The sequence below is a fragment of the Stigmatopora argus genome, chromosome 17 (assembly GCF_051989625.1).
Source record: "Stigmatopora argus isolate UIUO_Sarg chromosome 17, RoL_Sarg_1.0, whole genome shotgun sequence".
NCBI lineage: Eukaryota > Metazoa > Chordata > Actinopteri > Syngnathiformes > Syngnathidae > Stigmatopora > Stigmatopora argus.
Window position 1 is genome coordinate 6,071,216 of NC_135403.1, and position 15,405 is coordinate 6,086,620.

The window sequence follows — 15,405 nt, forward strand, 5'->3', positions numbered from 1 at the left end:
ACCCCCCCCCCCCAAAAAAAAATACTGAATAGGAACTAGGAAGTGAAAGTATACTTCTTGCGCAAAAGTCAGGCAGGCAATCATGGAGATGAAAATATGCACTCTTGCCAAATCAGATTTGATCTTTAAATTTCAATGTCATGTCTTTGCAAAGCCTTCATTTTCTTATTGAAAAGAAGCAAATGAAATAACAAAATGAGCTTTTTCTTTTCTGAAGTAACACAATTGCCAAGTGATTCTTAGAGAATGCCTTTAGCCTTGGTTGGTGAATGAATCAAAGTCCTTAAAAACCTTTAGCTTTGCTGAACTACAAGCGGATACTGAAACGTGAAAGCAAAGATGCCTCACCACCAAACTAATAAATAGCCAGACAATCGAACAAATTTAACGAAAACATTACCACTCATGCAAAAATAAGACGGCATATATTGAGCATATGGTGAAGACATGCTTCAAATACTGTATTGTACAACTATTAGTACTTTTACTTCTAATATAATTCTTGACACGACTACTGTGTAATGTCATGGAAACAAGTCTTGAATTATAACATTTTACAGGCAAGTATAATGGCACTTCAAGTCCTTAAATGACATTGTCAGAATTATTTGAGCCATATTCCCAACTTTCCTACATACGATGCTAATGCTTTAATCACTGTTTTGTTGTGTTTTTGGCTCGACTTCTTTTGAAGGGCAATAAAACTGCTTTCCGTGCTTAGACAGGACCCTTCCTATTGTACCATTCCCAAAACACACTGCTTTCCATTGAATATCAAAAGCCATCTTCTTGAAGATTCTTAATGGAGGAAATAATCCTTGCAGCGGTCGTCTTTTTTCATATTTACTAATACTAATCTGCATGCTTCAACTGGGACTTGGAGTAGGAAAGTGTGAAGGAGAGCGACATCCAACATAGATTAGCAGGTTTTTAATTTACATAAACACATTTGAATCAACCCCCAAACTTTTCTTTACACCCCATAGAAAACAGCTTGAGCCGCTTTAAAACTTTAATTGTACTTGTTAAAAAAACAAAAAGGAAAAAGAAACAACTGTCCATCCATTTAATGCCCCTTTAACCCTGCCACTTAAGAGTTACTCGGAAGAATGACCAAAATTTTAATGAATGCGGGCATTTACCTGCCGCATTAGTATGAACACTCAGGAAAAATTACGACAAACCTGTCTGCATCTCAAAAAATGTGAGTTGAAAGACAAATATTTTGCAGTCTGTGCGAGTTACGGCGGTCTAGAGTTGCTGTGTGGACTCTTAATGAAATGTCTACTTTTTCTTTTCGCGTCAGTACGCTGCCTCGCTGCGCAGCATATGCACAAAGACTGCATGTGCACACATTAACAGACAGTATACCACTGGCTCAAAGTGTTGTATACTGAGAGTGGAAGGATGAAAATAAACCAATGGGACTTGAAACAAGCACAGAGGTGGGCGGCGGAACCTGCCTTTGGCCTTCTACTGTCTTTGTTAGGTCATGTGATACCAAGCTCGTCAGTCACCATGTGTGTCTCGCTCAAGGCTATTCGTGGAATAGAAGAGGCCAGGTTGTAGGTGAATGAAGAGTAAACAGACGTTATTAATAATATGCATTTTGGAACGGCCTAATAAATGTTCTCAAACGTCCAAAATTCAACGTATGAAGAATGTTCTCTTTGTATTGCTTTTACCCATATTATTTACTTGATTATGTGTCCATCTTGTATGTTCATTCAATAGTGTGGTATATACTATATTTACTCCCATATAAGCGTAAAAATTCCCTTAAAAACATTTAATTTTACAATTTCTTGCGTGTAAGCTGCACCCTGATTCACAATTTTCACCTCCATGTTCATGGTTTTAATAGGGAGTACAAATGTGTTACTTTGAAGGAAAAAATCATTGCATGTGGTATTTCTGAGATACTGTATGAATCAAAGCACATTAGGGTCAATATCATAAGGAATTAATTCATCCAGTAATGGTTGTTTTCTTACTGCAAAAGAGAAAATAACCAATAAATAGTAAATGTTACTTTTGTGAGATAGTCTAAATATATATAGTAATGTTAATATTTCACTAATATGACAATATTTAATATTAAAGTATGCTAAATCTAAATATATATAGTAATGTTAATATTTCACTAATATGACAATATTTAATATTAAAGTATGCTAAGTCTAAATATATATAGTAATGTTAATATTTCACTAATATGACAATATTTAATATTAAAGTATGCCAAGTCTAAATACATATAGTAATGTTAATATTTCACTAATATGACAATATTTATTATTAAAGTATGCTAAGTCCAAATATATATAGTAATGTTAATGTTTCACTAATATGACAATATTTAATATTAAAGTATGCTAAATACTACTTTAGAATTTTAGTATCCATTATTTTACAGTATGCAATTAGTTGCAATTAACCTTGCAGTTTCTTTTAACTGCTCATTAACTCAGTACGCGTTCGCTCTCAGTGGCAGCAATGCGTTAAATTATTGTTATTTAACTATGGCATTACAATTAAAATTGTACAAATTACAGTATTTTCCAGACATAACTTGCACGTTTTTCATAGTTTGCAACTACCTAATTGGCTCGAAGATAAGACGACCCTGATTATAAGATGACCCATTCTTTTTCAAGACTGAAGTTTGACTTTATCACCACCAAATTCAGACAAGAATAAATTATTTCGGAATTAATCAGTTCATGGCACACAATTAATGGGGCAAGTAACCAATGTCCATGGCTAACTTTAATATACTCAACAAATGGCAATCAACATACCTCTCCTCGCGGTTCTGACCCACACACACTCGGCCGCCGTGGCGAGGGGTTGGGTTGCTACAGGAGCGCTGACGAACCTGGAAGCCAATACCACAGCTGGTACTGCACGGAGACCAAGAAGTCCAAGGAGTCCAAGCTCCGTTTCTATGGAGACACAAAGAGAAAGATGGGCAATTAGTTAACAGATGTTTATGCAATACCCTTCCCCCATTTTTATACTTAGACTCAATTTCGACCAAAAATATATTGGAATTTATTAAACATCCAAGAGTGAAGCAGAATGACTACATTTTTACCTAAATTAAGTTTTTATGCCGACACACAGATCTATGACTCTTTCATTTATATTCACAAATGAGAGAATTATGGTACTCGGACGTTTGGTCGACCGGACGTTCGGTCGACCGGACGTTTGGTAGAAGGGACGTTTGGTAAAACGAACGTTTGGTAAAACGAACGTTTGGTAGAACAGACATTTGGTAAAACGAACGTTTGGTAGAACAGACATTTGGTCGCCGGGTTGTTACTGTTGAAACCAGCTCTCAAAATTATAATCATGAGAGAGAGTTTAATATCTAAATATCTAATATCAAAATATCAACAGTAAACTCTGTCATAATTTGACAGCGAGCGAACCAAATGTCCGTTCGACCAAACGTCTTTCGACCAAACGTCCGGTCGACCAAATGTCCGGTTGACCAAACGTCCTTCGACGAAACGTCCGGTCACGGAGAATTATATAGTAAAGAGAAAACAACCTCTTTTTCATAGAAATATATTTTTGAATTGTCAGCAGGTCAAAACACTTGAAAAGTTGGGAAAAAAACATGAAATTAGTTGGCTTCTGAAAAAACAACAACTTTTTTTACACACATTACACAAAAGTCAAATTGATGTGAGCATTTCTGTCGCAACGCACAAACACCATTTCTCAGTTTTTGAGATTTACACTTGAGTAAATGCGTTGTAGGCAAAAATCACCTGGAACAGTTTGCGACCTCAACGCTGATCCCATGACACTTCTGACCACCACACTGTGGGATGGGGCTATCACACGCCCGTGTCCGACATAAGCAGGAACCCACGCTGCCACCGTCATTGTGACTGCAAGCGGACCACGCCGACCAAGCACCAAAACCTCCATCAACTGTCACATTACGGACCTGTTAGCATAGAAAAACAATTCGATCACAATTCAACAGAAACCACAATGCTCGTCCAAGGAAGTCCTTGGAAATATATTGCTTGCCAGGAATCCTTCAAATCAATGCACAAACAAGTACAAACCATCAGTGGCATCACCAATTAGGTGTTGGCAGGCAAATATGCGCTCACCTCGAAAAGGTGTGCGGAATATAAAAAAGCCCTTAGAATTTGATTATAGTTGCAAACGCAAGAATTGGACACAGAAATGTGAGGGAAAAAAAGTATAATAGAACCAAGAAACAAATCTGGAAGGTCGCTTTATTAGAGGGAGTACGAATGACTCTGCTTTGAAGGGAAGCTGACATAAGCCATGTTGACACCACTTCCACGTGCACATAACATTTTTACTAAAATATGGATGCTCACTTGTGGTTCTGAATAATTCTATTTGCTTGTCCCTGGGCGAATAACGAGAAATAACACTGCAAAAAACATGCCTTGCCTGTTTACAGCCTAAAAGTTCAAGACTTCTTACTAGCAATGGATATTTAAAACATCTACACGTTAATACACAGCATTATCGGGATCTCTGGATTTGCATATACTTAGCATTGATTGATTGTGACATGTTATTAAAATGTGGATTAAGCACCTGGGTTCGAAATGCAAAGCTTGTCAGTGTATTTAATTATATTAGTGTTATCATTTTTAATCTGACTGCAAATATAAGCAAAGCATTTTCAGCTCATGTAACAAATTTGCTTGCATTATACCATACAAATCTTATATATACATATAATATCGAATTTATCCTACTTGGTTTAAGCAGATGTGGCTCAAACCTGTATGTATATTAATCCACTTTTAGCATTAAGAGCAGCTGTATGTGCATACTGATTATTTTAACAATACTTGCGGAATAAACCTTCATTGAAGTGACTTATTTCCATGCTAAGGAATAAAAATGTGCCACAGGTTTTATGCATAATGCCCTCATTTTCTATGCATGGGGGCCATGAGGAAGTGTATCAAGGGGCTGCCCGGCTGTTGTACAACTACCAGCTGGTTTGTTGGTTATAATAAACATGCCAGATTGTGTACATGATATTTGTTTTCTTGCCGGAAGACTTGCGATGAATCTGCAATGGAAAAGGAACCACAATACCTCGAAGACTCCACGAATGTTAACATTGACACGCTGTATATATTTTTTAAAGGGACAGAGCTGACCTGATATAAAATAGATCCCTAAAAGGAAGAGTTGGTAAAATAGAGAAACATCTAGAAATAAAAAAATGCCCAAGGGAGACAGACACGCAGCTCAGCTAAATCAAGTAAATTCAGAGCAACAAGAGTCTGAATGTTAATTTTGGATTCCAGTGGAGATTTGATAATGACTTTTTCAAACAGCAAAACAATAGTAAAAATTTTGATGGGTACTCACAGGGCACTTTGTAATGCTCTGCTCCCATTCGCTCATTCTGGCACTTTCTTCTAGGGTAGTGCACTTCTTCAACAGCAGATCCCAACCGCAATAAGGGTCTCGAGCCCCTACACATGCTCTGGTGATGGAAAAGATTTCATTTAAAGACCTTGTGACCCCTTACAGCAGGGGTGTCAGACTCGGGTTGGTTCGCGGGCCGCGTTAACGTCAACTCGATTTCATGTGGGCCGGACCATTTTAGATAAAGTTAGACAGACTTTTTATAAATGGATTAAAAGAACTGGATTAAAAGTCCTAAATATTCAGTTTTTTATAGATCTCAAACAATGTTTATTTTAGCTTTTTTTTTTAAATATATTTTTTAGATTTTACAAAATGATTTTTGAACTAAAAACACTGAAAAAATGGATTAAAAAATTGAAATTATTGATTTAAAAGGGGGAAAATCAGGAAATTTAATATACATCTATACTCTTCATTTTAATTTGATCCTAAAACAGAAAGTCGGCACTCATGATTTACTTTCCCGGGCCACACAAAATTATGCGGCGGGCCAGATTTGGCCCCCGGGCCGCCATTTTGACACATGTCCCTTACAGTGACTTTCAAAATCAACAGAGACCAGACAAAAATTGCAAATTTGACCACAAAGAATACAAATCTTGAGAAACGGTCAACATTTACAGATATAACGGCTTCCACTTTTTCAGTTTTAGTTCAAGGACAAAAGAATTGAATGCAAAAATAATTTTCAAAACTGAATATTTAAGGCTTCTTCTAAAATTTCTCTTTAAAACAAAGTCATGCAAGTAAAGGAAATATTTCAGACAAAAGAGTTTTAAAATGAGAGATTGATTTTACGCGCAGGACTGAATACTGTTGCACAGCATGCCAAATGGCATTTCCCCTGACAACAAAGAAACATGATAAAAAGGCAGTAAGACTAGCTGCACATCACAAATATGACACTTATTTCCCAGAAAAACAGGCTATTGTGAGCCTGAAAAAGAAGCTGTTGTGATTCACTGAGAACTACACACAACTGTGTGGATGCCAATTAAGGACAAAGGTAGTAAAACTGGATATCCATGGACGAATAACACCTCATGAAAGCTGATTTTTATTTTTTCAGGTCTTAGCTAAGATGACCTACACGGATTTGGCCCTCACAGATGAGCCTCCTACAGAAGATGAACTCTCAGAGGAGTGCACATATGCACTTTGGATGCTTTCCATGGAGACAAATGATGTTTGCTTGCACATGTACTCACTCTCTGTTCTTGTGGTAGCTGCACCTCTTCAGGGGAATCTTGATGACTTGGTCTCGAACACCCACATAGAGTTCGCTTCGGCTGTGCAGGATCAGGAGACTGCGAATGGGCTGTCTCTTTCTGGTTGGGAACAATTCGATCTCTTCCAATAAGCAGCTTCCCGTGGACCGGTTCAGAGGGGAGAGTACTTTTCGAATAGTGCCGTAATCTAGAGAGAGGAAGTTTTTTTTAGTCACCAAGAGAAAAACAAAAAATGTTCTTAAATAGATAACCATTGACGACAAAGGGTGACATAGGTTTAGTTTCCATATTGACAAGGCGTGCTCTCTTCTTCTAGAGTAGGGGTGTCAAACCCAGTTTGGTTGGCGGGCCACATTCATGATGACCAGATCTCATGTGGGCCGGACCATTTTAGATATATTTAGATTTTTTTTAAATGGATTAAAAGAACTGGATTAAAAGCCCTGAATATTCAGTTTTTATAGATCTAAAACAATGTTTATTTTAGCTTTTTTTAACTATATTTTTAGATTTCACAAAATGATTTTTGAACTAAAAACACAGAAAAAAATGGATTAAAAAATGACAATTATTGATTTAAAAGGGGGAAAATCAGGAAATTTAATATACATCTATACTCTTCATTTTAATTTGATCCTAAAACAGAAAGTCGGCACTCATGATTTACTTTCCCGGGCCACACAAAATGATACAGCGGGCCAGATTTGGCCCCCGGGCCGCCACTTTGACACGTGCTCTAGAGTATGTTAAGTTTTTCAGAGGTGTCCTTAGAATGAAATGAAAATTGAATGGAACCTTAGAAAAATATTCTTACCTTTTTTTCTAATGAGATTGAAAGTTTGGTAAACAAGGTACCCTATATTGTTCATAGTATCTATAGTGCTCTGAATAACTGATTAGCCTTGTTCCCGTAGTTGGCTGGAATAGGATCCAGCACCCCCCGTGACACTTGTGAGGATAAGCGGTATGGAAAATGAATGAATGAAATTAAATAATCAATAAAGTAATCAAGTGTCCTAATTAACCACAACAACATTTAGTTGTTATTGAGTTTTACTTTTTTAGGATTACAAGTCAATTAATTAGTAAAAAAAAGAGATAATTTTAAAAATAATTTTGGTCAAAATAATGAGGTACAAGATAAACAATACCCAAAACAATTGCTGGTAAAATTAAAGCTGAATTGCCTTACAAAACCTTGTTTGCAGTCATTTCTATTAAACCAAGGTCGATAGAACAACCAGTTTGGCTACTAAAACTCTAGAAAATAATGTTAATAAAGGCTTTTATGGAATCATAAAAACATAGAATCTAATTATCGTTTGAAAAAAAAGCGCTATGACCAAAGATCAAGCCCAAACTATGCAGACTTGAGTCACACAATATACCGTACGTAACAAAACACTTGAAACAGTATAATTGCTTTTAAAGTGTGTTTAAACGAAAACAAAAATTGTGACAAGATGACACAAAAGTGCACAAAACAAAGTACTGCTTTGTGGAGGTGAATTCCTGTTAAGCACAATGTGCACTCAACACACCCTTCTAAAATAGACAATATTTTCTTTAAGAAGTCAACTCATAATGAAGAGAGTACAAATACAATGCAAATAAACTCCCTACTTTCCATTGAAGCGAGCTTTGCTCCCAAGAGATGAAATTAAGAGTGTTTTTTTTATTTCTCCCATAGGAAACACTTGAAAAAACTTTTTTTTTTTTTTGATATTTACCCTTGGGTAAAGAGAAAAAAGTAATTACTAGGTGCAGACCATATGAATTGACTTGATGGGGGAACTAATGGGGAGAATATCTGCTTTAAATAATGAGATTGAAGGTTTGGATCCAATTTTCATGTACCTCTTATGCTCTTATTTTGTACTTCTCCAAGATCCAAAATCATGTTTTTTGGATTAATTTAATTTTGTAGAATATTATTAAAAGTCAACAGTCTATGAAGCTGTTTAAAGTTGAGTTTCCTACATTTAATCTGTTTACCATACTATAGCACATACAACTAATTACTCCAGACCAGAGAGCAGACACCTACCGAGTACGTGTATCACGCAGATAACATTTCTACACTTAACTCAGGCAGTCAAAGCATATTGTCACACCACGGGGATCAAACAATGTGCTGATTGCTTGTGATAACACAATGAGACTGAAATTATGTGTGAGATCTCTTTATAATCATTAATGACGCACGTTTTTTCCCTTCCATTGTGTTCTTTTTTAATCTTGGCACAAAATACTGTCATGGTTGCTGCAATACAATGTAGGATTGTAGTGCTGAGATGGAACAAGACTTTAGTATGCGGGACTTCATTTATAACATTGGTACAGCTAACGGTGGACAATCCAATTCAAGTGCTCATCTCATCTCATTTTCTGAACCGCTTTATCCTCACCAGGGTCATGGGGGGTGCTAGAGCCTATCCCAGCTGACTTCGGGCCAGAGGCGTGGCCAGCCGATCGCCGGGCACAAGGAGACAAACAACCATTCACGCTCACACTCATACCTTGGGGCAATTTAGAGTGTCCAATCAGCCTACCAGGCATGTTTTTGGAATCTGGGAGGAGTACCCGGAGAAAACCCATGCAGGCCCAGGGAGAACAATCTCCATACAGGTGGACCGATCTGCATTTGAACCCAGGTCTCCCACTGTGAAGCCGACACACTAACCACTCAGCCGCCGGGCCGCCCAGTCAAATGCTCATTGTTAGATTTATCATTATTATAAATTTGCTTGAAATATAATCATTATATATATGTGCTTGCAATGAAGCTTATTGACATTAATAAAAGGCATTTTAATACATCTCTTGCAAGAGAAATGCTCGCTCCAAAGTTGACCAAAACAACTTTGGAGGTCACTCCCCTTTTGCGCCTGGACTTCTCGAGACTATGGTTCACATCAAGAGAACGGTAAATTGTTTTGGGAAGCATCAAGATGGTTCACATCAAACTGTGGATTATTTTGGGAAGCATCGGCTTCTGAAGATGGTTCACAACAAGCGCTCTTGGGAACTGTGGATTGTTTTGGGAAGCATCGGCTTCTCAAGATGGTTCACATCAAAACTCTCTTGGGAAGATTCGACAGACCTTCGAGTCATCAGAATGATCTTGACCGGAGACTCGTCTGGATCGATTCTCTTTTTGCAAGAAATTCGGATATAAGTTCAGATGCCTCTTTTGTTGAAAGGTACCTATATGGTGAACCTATCACTTATCAATCAAAATCAATTGAGTGAATAAATCCAGGCCTTAACACTTAGAGAAGGATGCAATCATTTAAAATACACCAACATGCAAAGTGGTGAACCTACCAGTGGCTAAATAGATGATATGAAAGAGCATGTCTTTGCCCTGCACCACATCCACTGCTACGTGGCTGAAGCGAATGTTGTCCTCCATGAAGTAGGGCACGGTAACCACAGGTTGGACCACTTCGTGCATTAGTAAAAACTTCTGGGCATCTTGCAAGTTTCTCTGCGTCAGGTTCACGTAGGAGCCCGATTCAATGGTGCCGCACTGTGGAGTTAAGCATTATGGAAAATGGAAATTAGCCAAGCATGGTACTTTCGACAGATTGGTGTTATGCTATAGGTTATTTATAAATGTCATTTGTTCCTACTGTTGAGTGTACTAATTGATACATATTACGCAGTGGTGGGCCGTCAGGGCCTTCACGGCCTTCTCTGCTGGCCTAAGAAATATCTGAATCATATATTATATTTTGTCCATCAATACTTATTAAATAATTCCAAATTGTCTGTTAGCTTCCTTTCATTGCTTTCCCCCCTGGTTGCACTGCTTCCAGATGTGTTTTCATATTGAAGCATTTAACCAATCACATTTAATCCATTATTTTTTTCCAGGGTCAGAAATCTGCCTCAAGGCCTTCACAATCAGTTCTGCAGGCTCTGCTGCATTAAACAAGTATTGATAAGACTGTTGCTTTAACCAATCAGAATTCAATTTGGTGACACCAAGGCCTTCTCGCAGGCGTAGGGATACGTCATTGCCTTCTCGCAGGCATAGGGTTATCGTTATCACTTTCACCAACTATGATTGGCTAGTGATTAGCCAGAGCTACCAAACTGTATTTGGAGCTAGCTGCACAAGCAAATTTAAAGCCATTTTCAAGACAGACGATGCCAGAAATACGACAGGACAGGCTCAGCTTTCAGCATTAGCTTCGATGGCGATAGAAAAGGAAGAAAAAAAGGAGGATGGATAGTGTACAGTTAAAAACGATTTTTGGTGATTAAATATGGCTTTATTCTTAAATATTTCAATTGTGGGCCCGGTTCTGATATCTGAAAAGCTCCAGTGTTTGTATTTAATCACTAAATGCTGCTAGGAAGTGTATTTTACCCCATTTTAGTGCAATTTTTGCCATTTCGCCATTGACGTCTATCGCTGTCTTTTCCCGGGAAAATCACCCCCCGGCCCGGTTGTAATGTCTGAAAAGCTCCAGTATTTGTATTTAATCATTAAATGCTGCTAGGAAGTGGATTTTACCCGTTGAACGCGCTACGAGAAAATGCACGGACCGCCACTGATATTACGTATATGACTAAGCCATTTCAGTGTAAAAATTGAAAAAAGATTTGAAGGTATATTTAAATGCCTTTTTGTATAGTTTGCACCTGCATTGTTACCGTGAGCCGTTTTTAACGCTTGTAATGTTTCACATCTCTTGTGCAGAATTCATTTATTACAAATATCCATCAACGTTATGGGATTTTTATATCGCTACCGATGAAAATGTACGTGCATAGTGTACTTGATGTTATGGAGATATTTCTGGAAATTCCGCTTCAATAGGCAGTCATATAATGAAGTGTGCGTTGCTTCAGGCTTAACCCTACTTGGACACCGTTAACCGGGTTCGAACATCATGTGGCCATTAGTTCTAAACGAATAGCTACAGTAACAACAGCACAGGCGCTTTATTCGGATCAATTCCTGGCCTTGCATGGACTGACAGATGAGCATCATGGAGGCTTTTGCAGTGATGGGCAATGGATCATCACCCTCACCACTTCAGCAGACGGGAAATGGGAGTCGTAAGGGACAGCAGAAAGCCTTCGTATGCGTCCCTGCTCTTATTATTTTTCTCCTAGCTAAGAAACACGGTATGAGCATGTTTTGTATTATAGCGTCTCACGACGGTGAAGATCGCCTAGAGAGATTGGCCTCGTGCACATGGAAATCTTTTTGATTACATATCTACCATGGTGACAAGGCACACGAATGATAACTTTGAGCGTGTATACACAGAGACGGATGTGTGAGTCTGTCTGTTCAGTACAGTTGAGGGACAGAACCATCATTTGGCTGAGTGTGCCAATCTCACCTTTTGTCCTTTGCTAAGATTGCAAGAGCCGTTGAGTAATGGCATTGGGAAAAGTGATGTCTACACAAGAGCTTGGCTTTTCAGCAAGAGCGTGACCTATTTGAATAGCAGTGAAATTTGGGTAGGAATATGAAAACGGCTTTGAAATTGAAGTCATTTCATCGGTTTGAGCTGATTTTCTCAGGTTTTACCCCTTGCAAAAATGGATCAATTTACTTCGGAGTTACTCAATATTTAGTGGTGTATTTACATCGAGAAAAATCTTGTGATCTGATTTTAACTCTCACTTAATATATAATATCTCAGACTCTTCAATGATTAATGAGTGTAATTTGGAGATGTCAGCAGATAGGTTTGATATAACACTGTGTCAGGAGCAGCCTGCTGCTGTTTTTCCCACTCTCGTTTGTCCCTCCTGCCCTGCCGTTGTGTTCGCGCAGCTGCGCGTGATTCGTAATTAGTCTCCGAGTTGTGTATTTAAACACCACTGAGGTTAGTGTCATATTCGGATCGTCTGCGTAGATTCCCTACCAGGCTTGCTCCTCGATTCCACGCGTTCTCCTTAGTCCGATTTGGTTTCGTGTTTAGTTTCACAAGTCCTTGTTGTTTTGTAAGGTCCCTCTTAAGTTATTTAAGTTGTTGTTATGAGCACAAATTGCCTCGTCCTCACCTGCTTCCCCACGACTGGGTCCTAATCCCTCCTACCTCGCCTCGACGTCTCCCGTGGACGTAACAGTATGCCTTCACCTATGTCTTTATTGACCCTGATTGAACTTCTAAATTAGCGCAATAAGTGAAACTACAATAAGAGACGTCACAATCAAGCTAATCTATCTGTACCTGAAGCAATTAGCAAATGTTTTTTTTTTACTGTCCCACTAACAAAATGCTCGTGTGTACATGTTAAGATTAACTCATTGGAAGTTTAAGAATATATTTTCTTTTCTGACAAACAGACATTTAGATGTTTCCCGACTTCAAATGACACCGTCGTGTTAAAAAAAAGATTCAATATTTTAGAACATTTTCTAACATCCCATTTATCTTTCAATATATTCTTAAAACACATTTGAGGACAAGGTTAAAGCTTGAGATTTCATTTATAATATACCAGAGAGAGTATTTGGATTCCTCTGTTAACTGATGAAAGTTCAGTATTCCAAAGAGAATTTCCCACACTGAGAAAATTAACAATAAAGCTTGTGTGCTTTCCAAGTCCCCACCAATTGGTAGAAAAATGCAGTGTTTTTTAACGGTAACATTATTATTTTCCAAACCAAAGTGAAAAAAGTAGTACTGATTAACGGGAGACTGAGGACACTAAAAATACATGCCATTTTGAATTTAAAAAAAAAATCCATTCAAGCACAGATGGAATTAGTGACTCAAATACAAAATCCTGAGATCAACGTACAGTCAATAGACAGACTAGAGGATTTTCTCAGCAGATCAATAGGTTGTTAGGCTCCAACTCAATGATCAGAGTATGTGAGCTGAATATTGATTTCACAGACTCTTAATTATCTCTCCTGATATTTTCATGCAAAAAAAGTTTGGTTTTAAAGATTGGTTTTAAAGACGTGTGTAACTGAACGTGCACAAAGAGGAGTAATAAAATAGACAGACCATAAATTCTGCGCTCATAAATCTAATTCCGCAGCATTGACAAATTGATGAAGATGTCACTGAAACTGAGATAAACTGCGTGTTGGTCCAGTGGCGAGTAGCAGCTTTTGTGGACACAATTGAGGGGGGGGACAGAGATAGAAATGCAGGAGAAACTTTTAAACGTTTCTCTCTGGGGTGTAAAATGTTTCCAGTCTTGAGCAGAATGAAAATTGGGTTGCTAGAAGGGAAATGACTTTCAATCAAATAGTTTGTTTGGACACTTGAAAATGTGACTACACTGAGTGTCTTTCCAGGTCCCGGAGTCCTTGAATGTAGTGTTTTTTTTAAAAATTTTTTATCATGGGACTGCTTCTCCTCGCAGGAAATGTGCAAAATGGAGCACGTAGTGAGTAAGAAGAGGTTCTGATTGAGTAGCAGCAAGGCGTTGAAGGGATTTCAATCCTCAATGGAGAGTGGCGAGGATTATCTGTTAATCTCTACCCGCAAGAGCCACTTCTGCTAATAAAACATTCACCAACCCCTTGGAATAATCAGTCACGAGGATAAAGTGCCTTAGTGCTGCTTGTGTAGAACACAGCCGGTTAATGGGAGTCCAGAAAGAAGCTGGGAGACATTTTTCATGAATGATGGTGCAAAATGTGAAGCGCACCACTGAGTTTATAAAAGAGAGCATTACGTAGGAATACAGGTGTCACACTCAAGGCACGTGGGCCAGATTTAGCCCACAACACCATTTTGTGTGACCGATTAAAGTAAATCTTGTGCACTGACTTGGTTTTAAAATCCAACAACAATTTGGGTATTTATTATGTTTTGTGTTTATATTTAAAAAAAAAAAGTAGTAAATTTGAGTTGAAGTCAGAATGTTTAATGCAATCTAACATTTTAAAAGTGTGCAATAAAAACAAATGTCACCTTTTTGTAATTGATGTTTGATTTTTAAGCCAACAAAAACAATGAAAAAAATGTTTTTTGTTTAAAAAAAATACATATATAGGGCAAAAAATGATCTCATCTCATTTTCTGAAATGCTTTATCCTCACTTGGGTTGCGGGTGGTGCTGGAGCCTATCCCAGCTGACTTCAGGCCAGAGGCGGGAGACACGTTGAATTGGTGGCCAGCCAATCACAGAGCACGCTCACATATCTAGGGCCAATTTAGAGTGTCCAATCAGCCTATATGTCTTTGAATGTGGGAGGGAAAACGGAGTACCCGGAGAAAACCCACGCAGGCGCAGGAAGAACATGCAAACTCCACACAGGTGGACCGAGCTGGATTCGAGCCCACGACCCTCACACTCAGCCGCTGGAACGTGCGAAAAATGATATAAAAGAAATAATTCTTGTTTTCATTTTAATTAAAAAAATGTTTTTCCCCTTTTTGTTTACCAAGTAAATAATTATGAATGAATTAAACAAAATAATAAGCAATCATTTCTAATGAGTCTCAAAAAAAGCCAATAGCGATGTCAACAATGTTAAAAATAGTTTGCAATTCATTTGCCCATTGATTATTCAACAAATTGTGGCAGCCTTTGTTTACGGATCACTTTGTTTCTATGCACTTTAACATGACATGTATGAATTGAATTTACCTGAAAGTCAGGGTTGGGGTTAGGAAAGGGTAGCCATGCTGAGCGGGAATTTTCCTGGTACTTGAAGGGTCCGTTGAAGACCTGTGATATGGCACTAAGATTGAAGGCACACACAGCAGATGCAGCAATACTATTT

General features: G+C 38.1%; 1 protein-coding gene across 3 annotated transcripts in view; it reads right to left on the reverse strand.

The window, feature by feature from the left end:
* sema5a (sema domain, seven thrombospondin repeats (type 1 and type 1-like), transmembrane domain (TM) and short cytoplasmic domain, (semaphorin) 5A) overlaps positions 1–15,405 on the reverse strand; it is a 121,044-nt gene that overhangs the window by 32,015 nt on the left and 73,624 nt on the right. For all 3 annotated transcript variants that reach the window (XR_013305940.1, XM_077624664.1, XM_077624665.1), the window contains 6 exons: positions 15,270–15,405; positions 10,011–10,215; positions 6,663–6,870; positions 5,392–5,509; positions 3,783–3,964; positions 2,802–2,945 (listed from right to left, as the gene is read on the reverse strand). Coding sequence is in view for 2 of the 3 variants with exons in the window: in XM_077624664.1 (XP_077480790.1) it covers positions 2,802–2,945; positions 3,783–3,964; positions 5,392–5,509; positions 6,663–6,870; positions 10,011–10,215; positions 15,270–15,405 (993 nt within the window). In the remaining variant the exon portion in view is untranslated. The remainder of the gene's footprint in view (positions 1–2,801; positions 2,946–3,782; positions 3,965–5,391; positions 5,510–6,662; positions 6,871–10,010; positions 10,216–15,269) is intronic.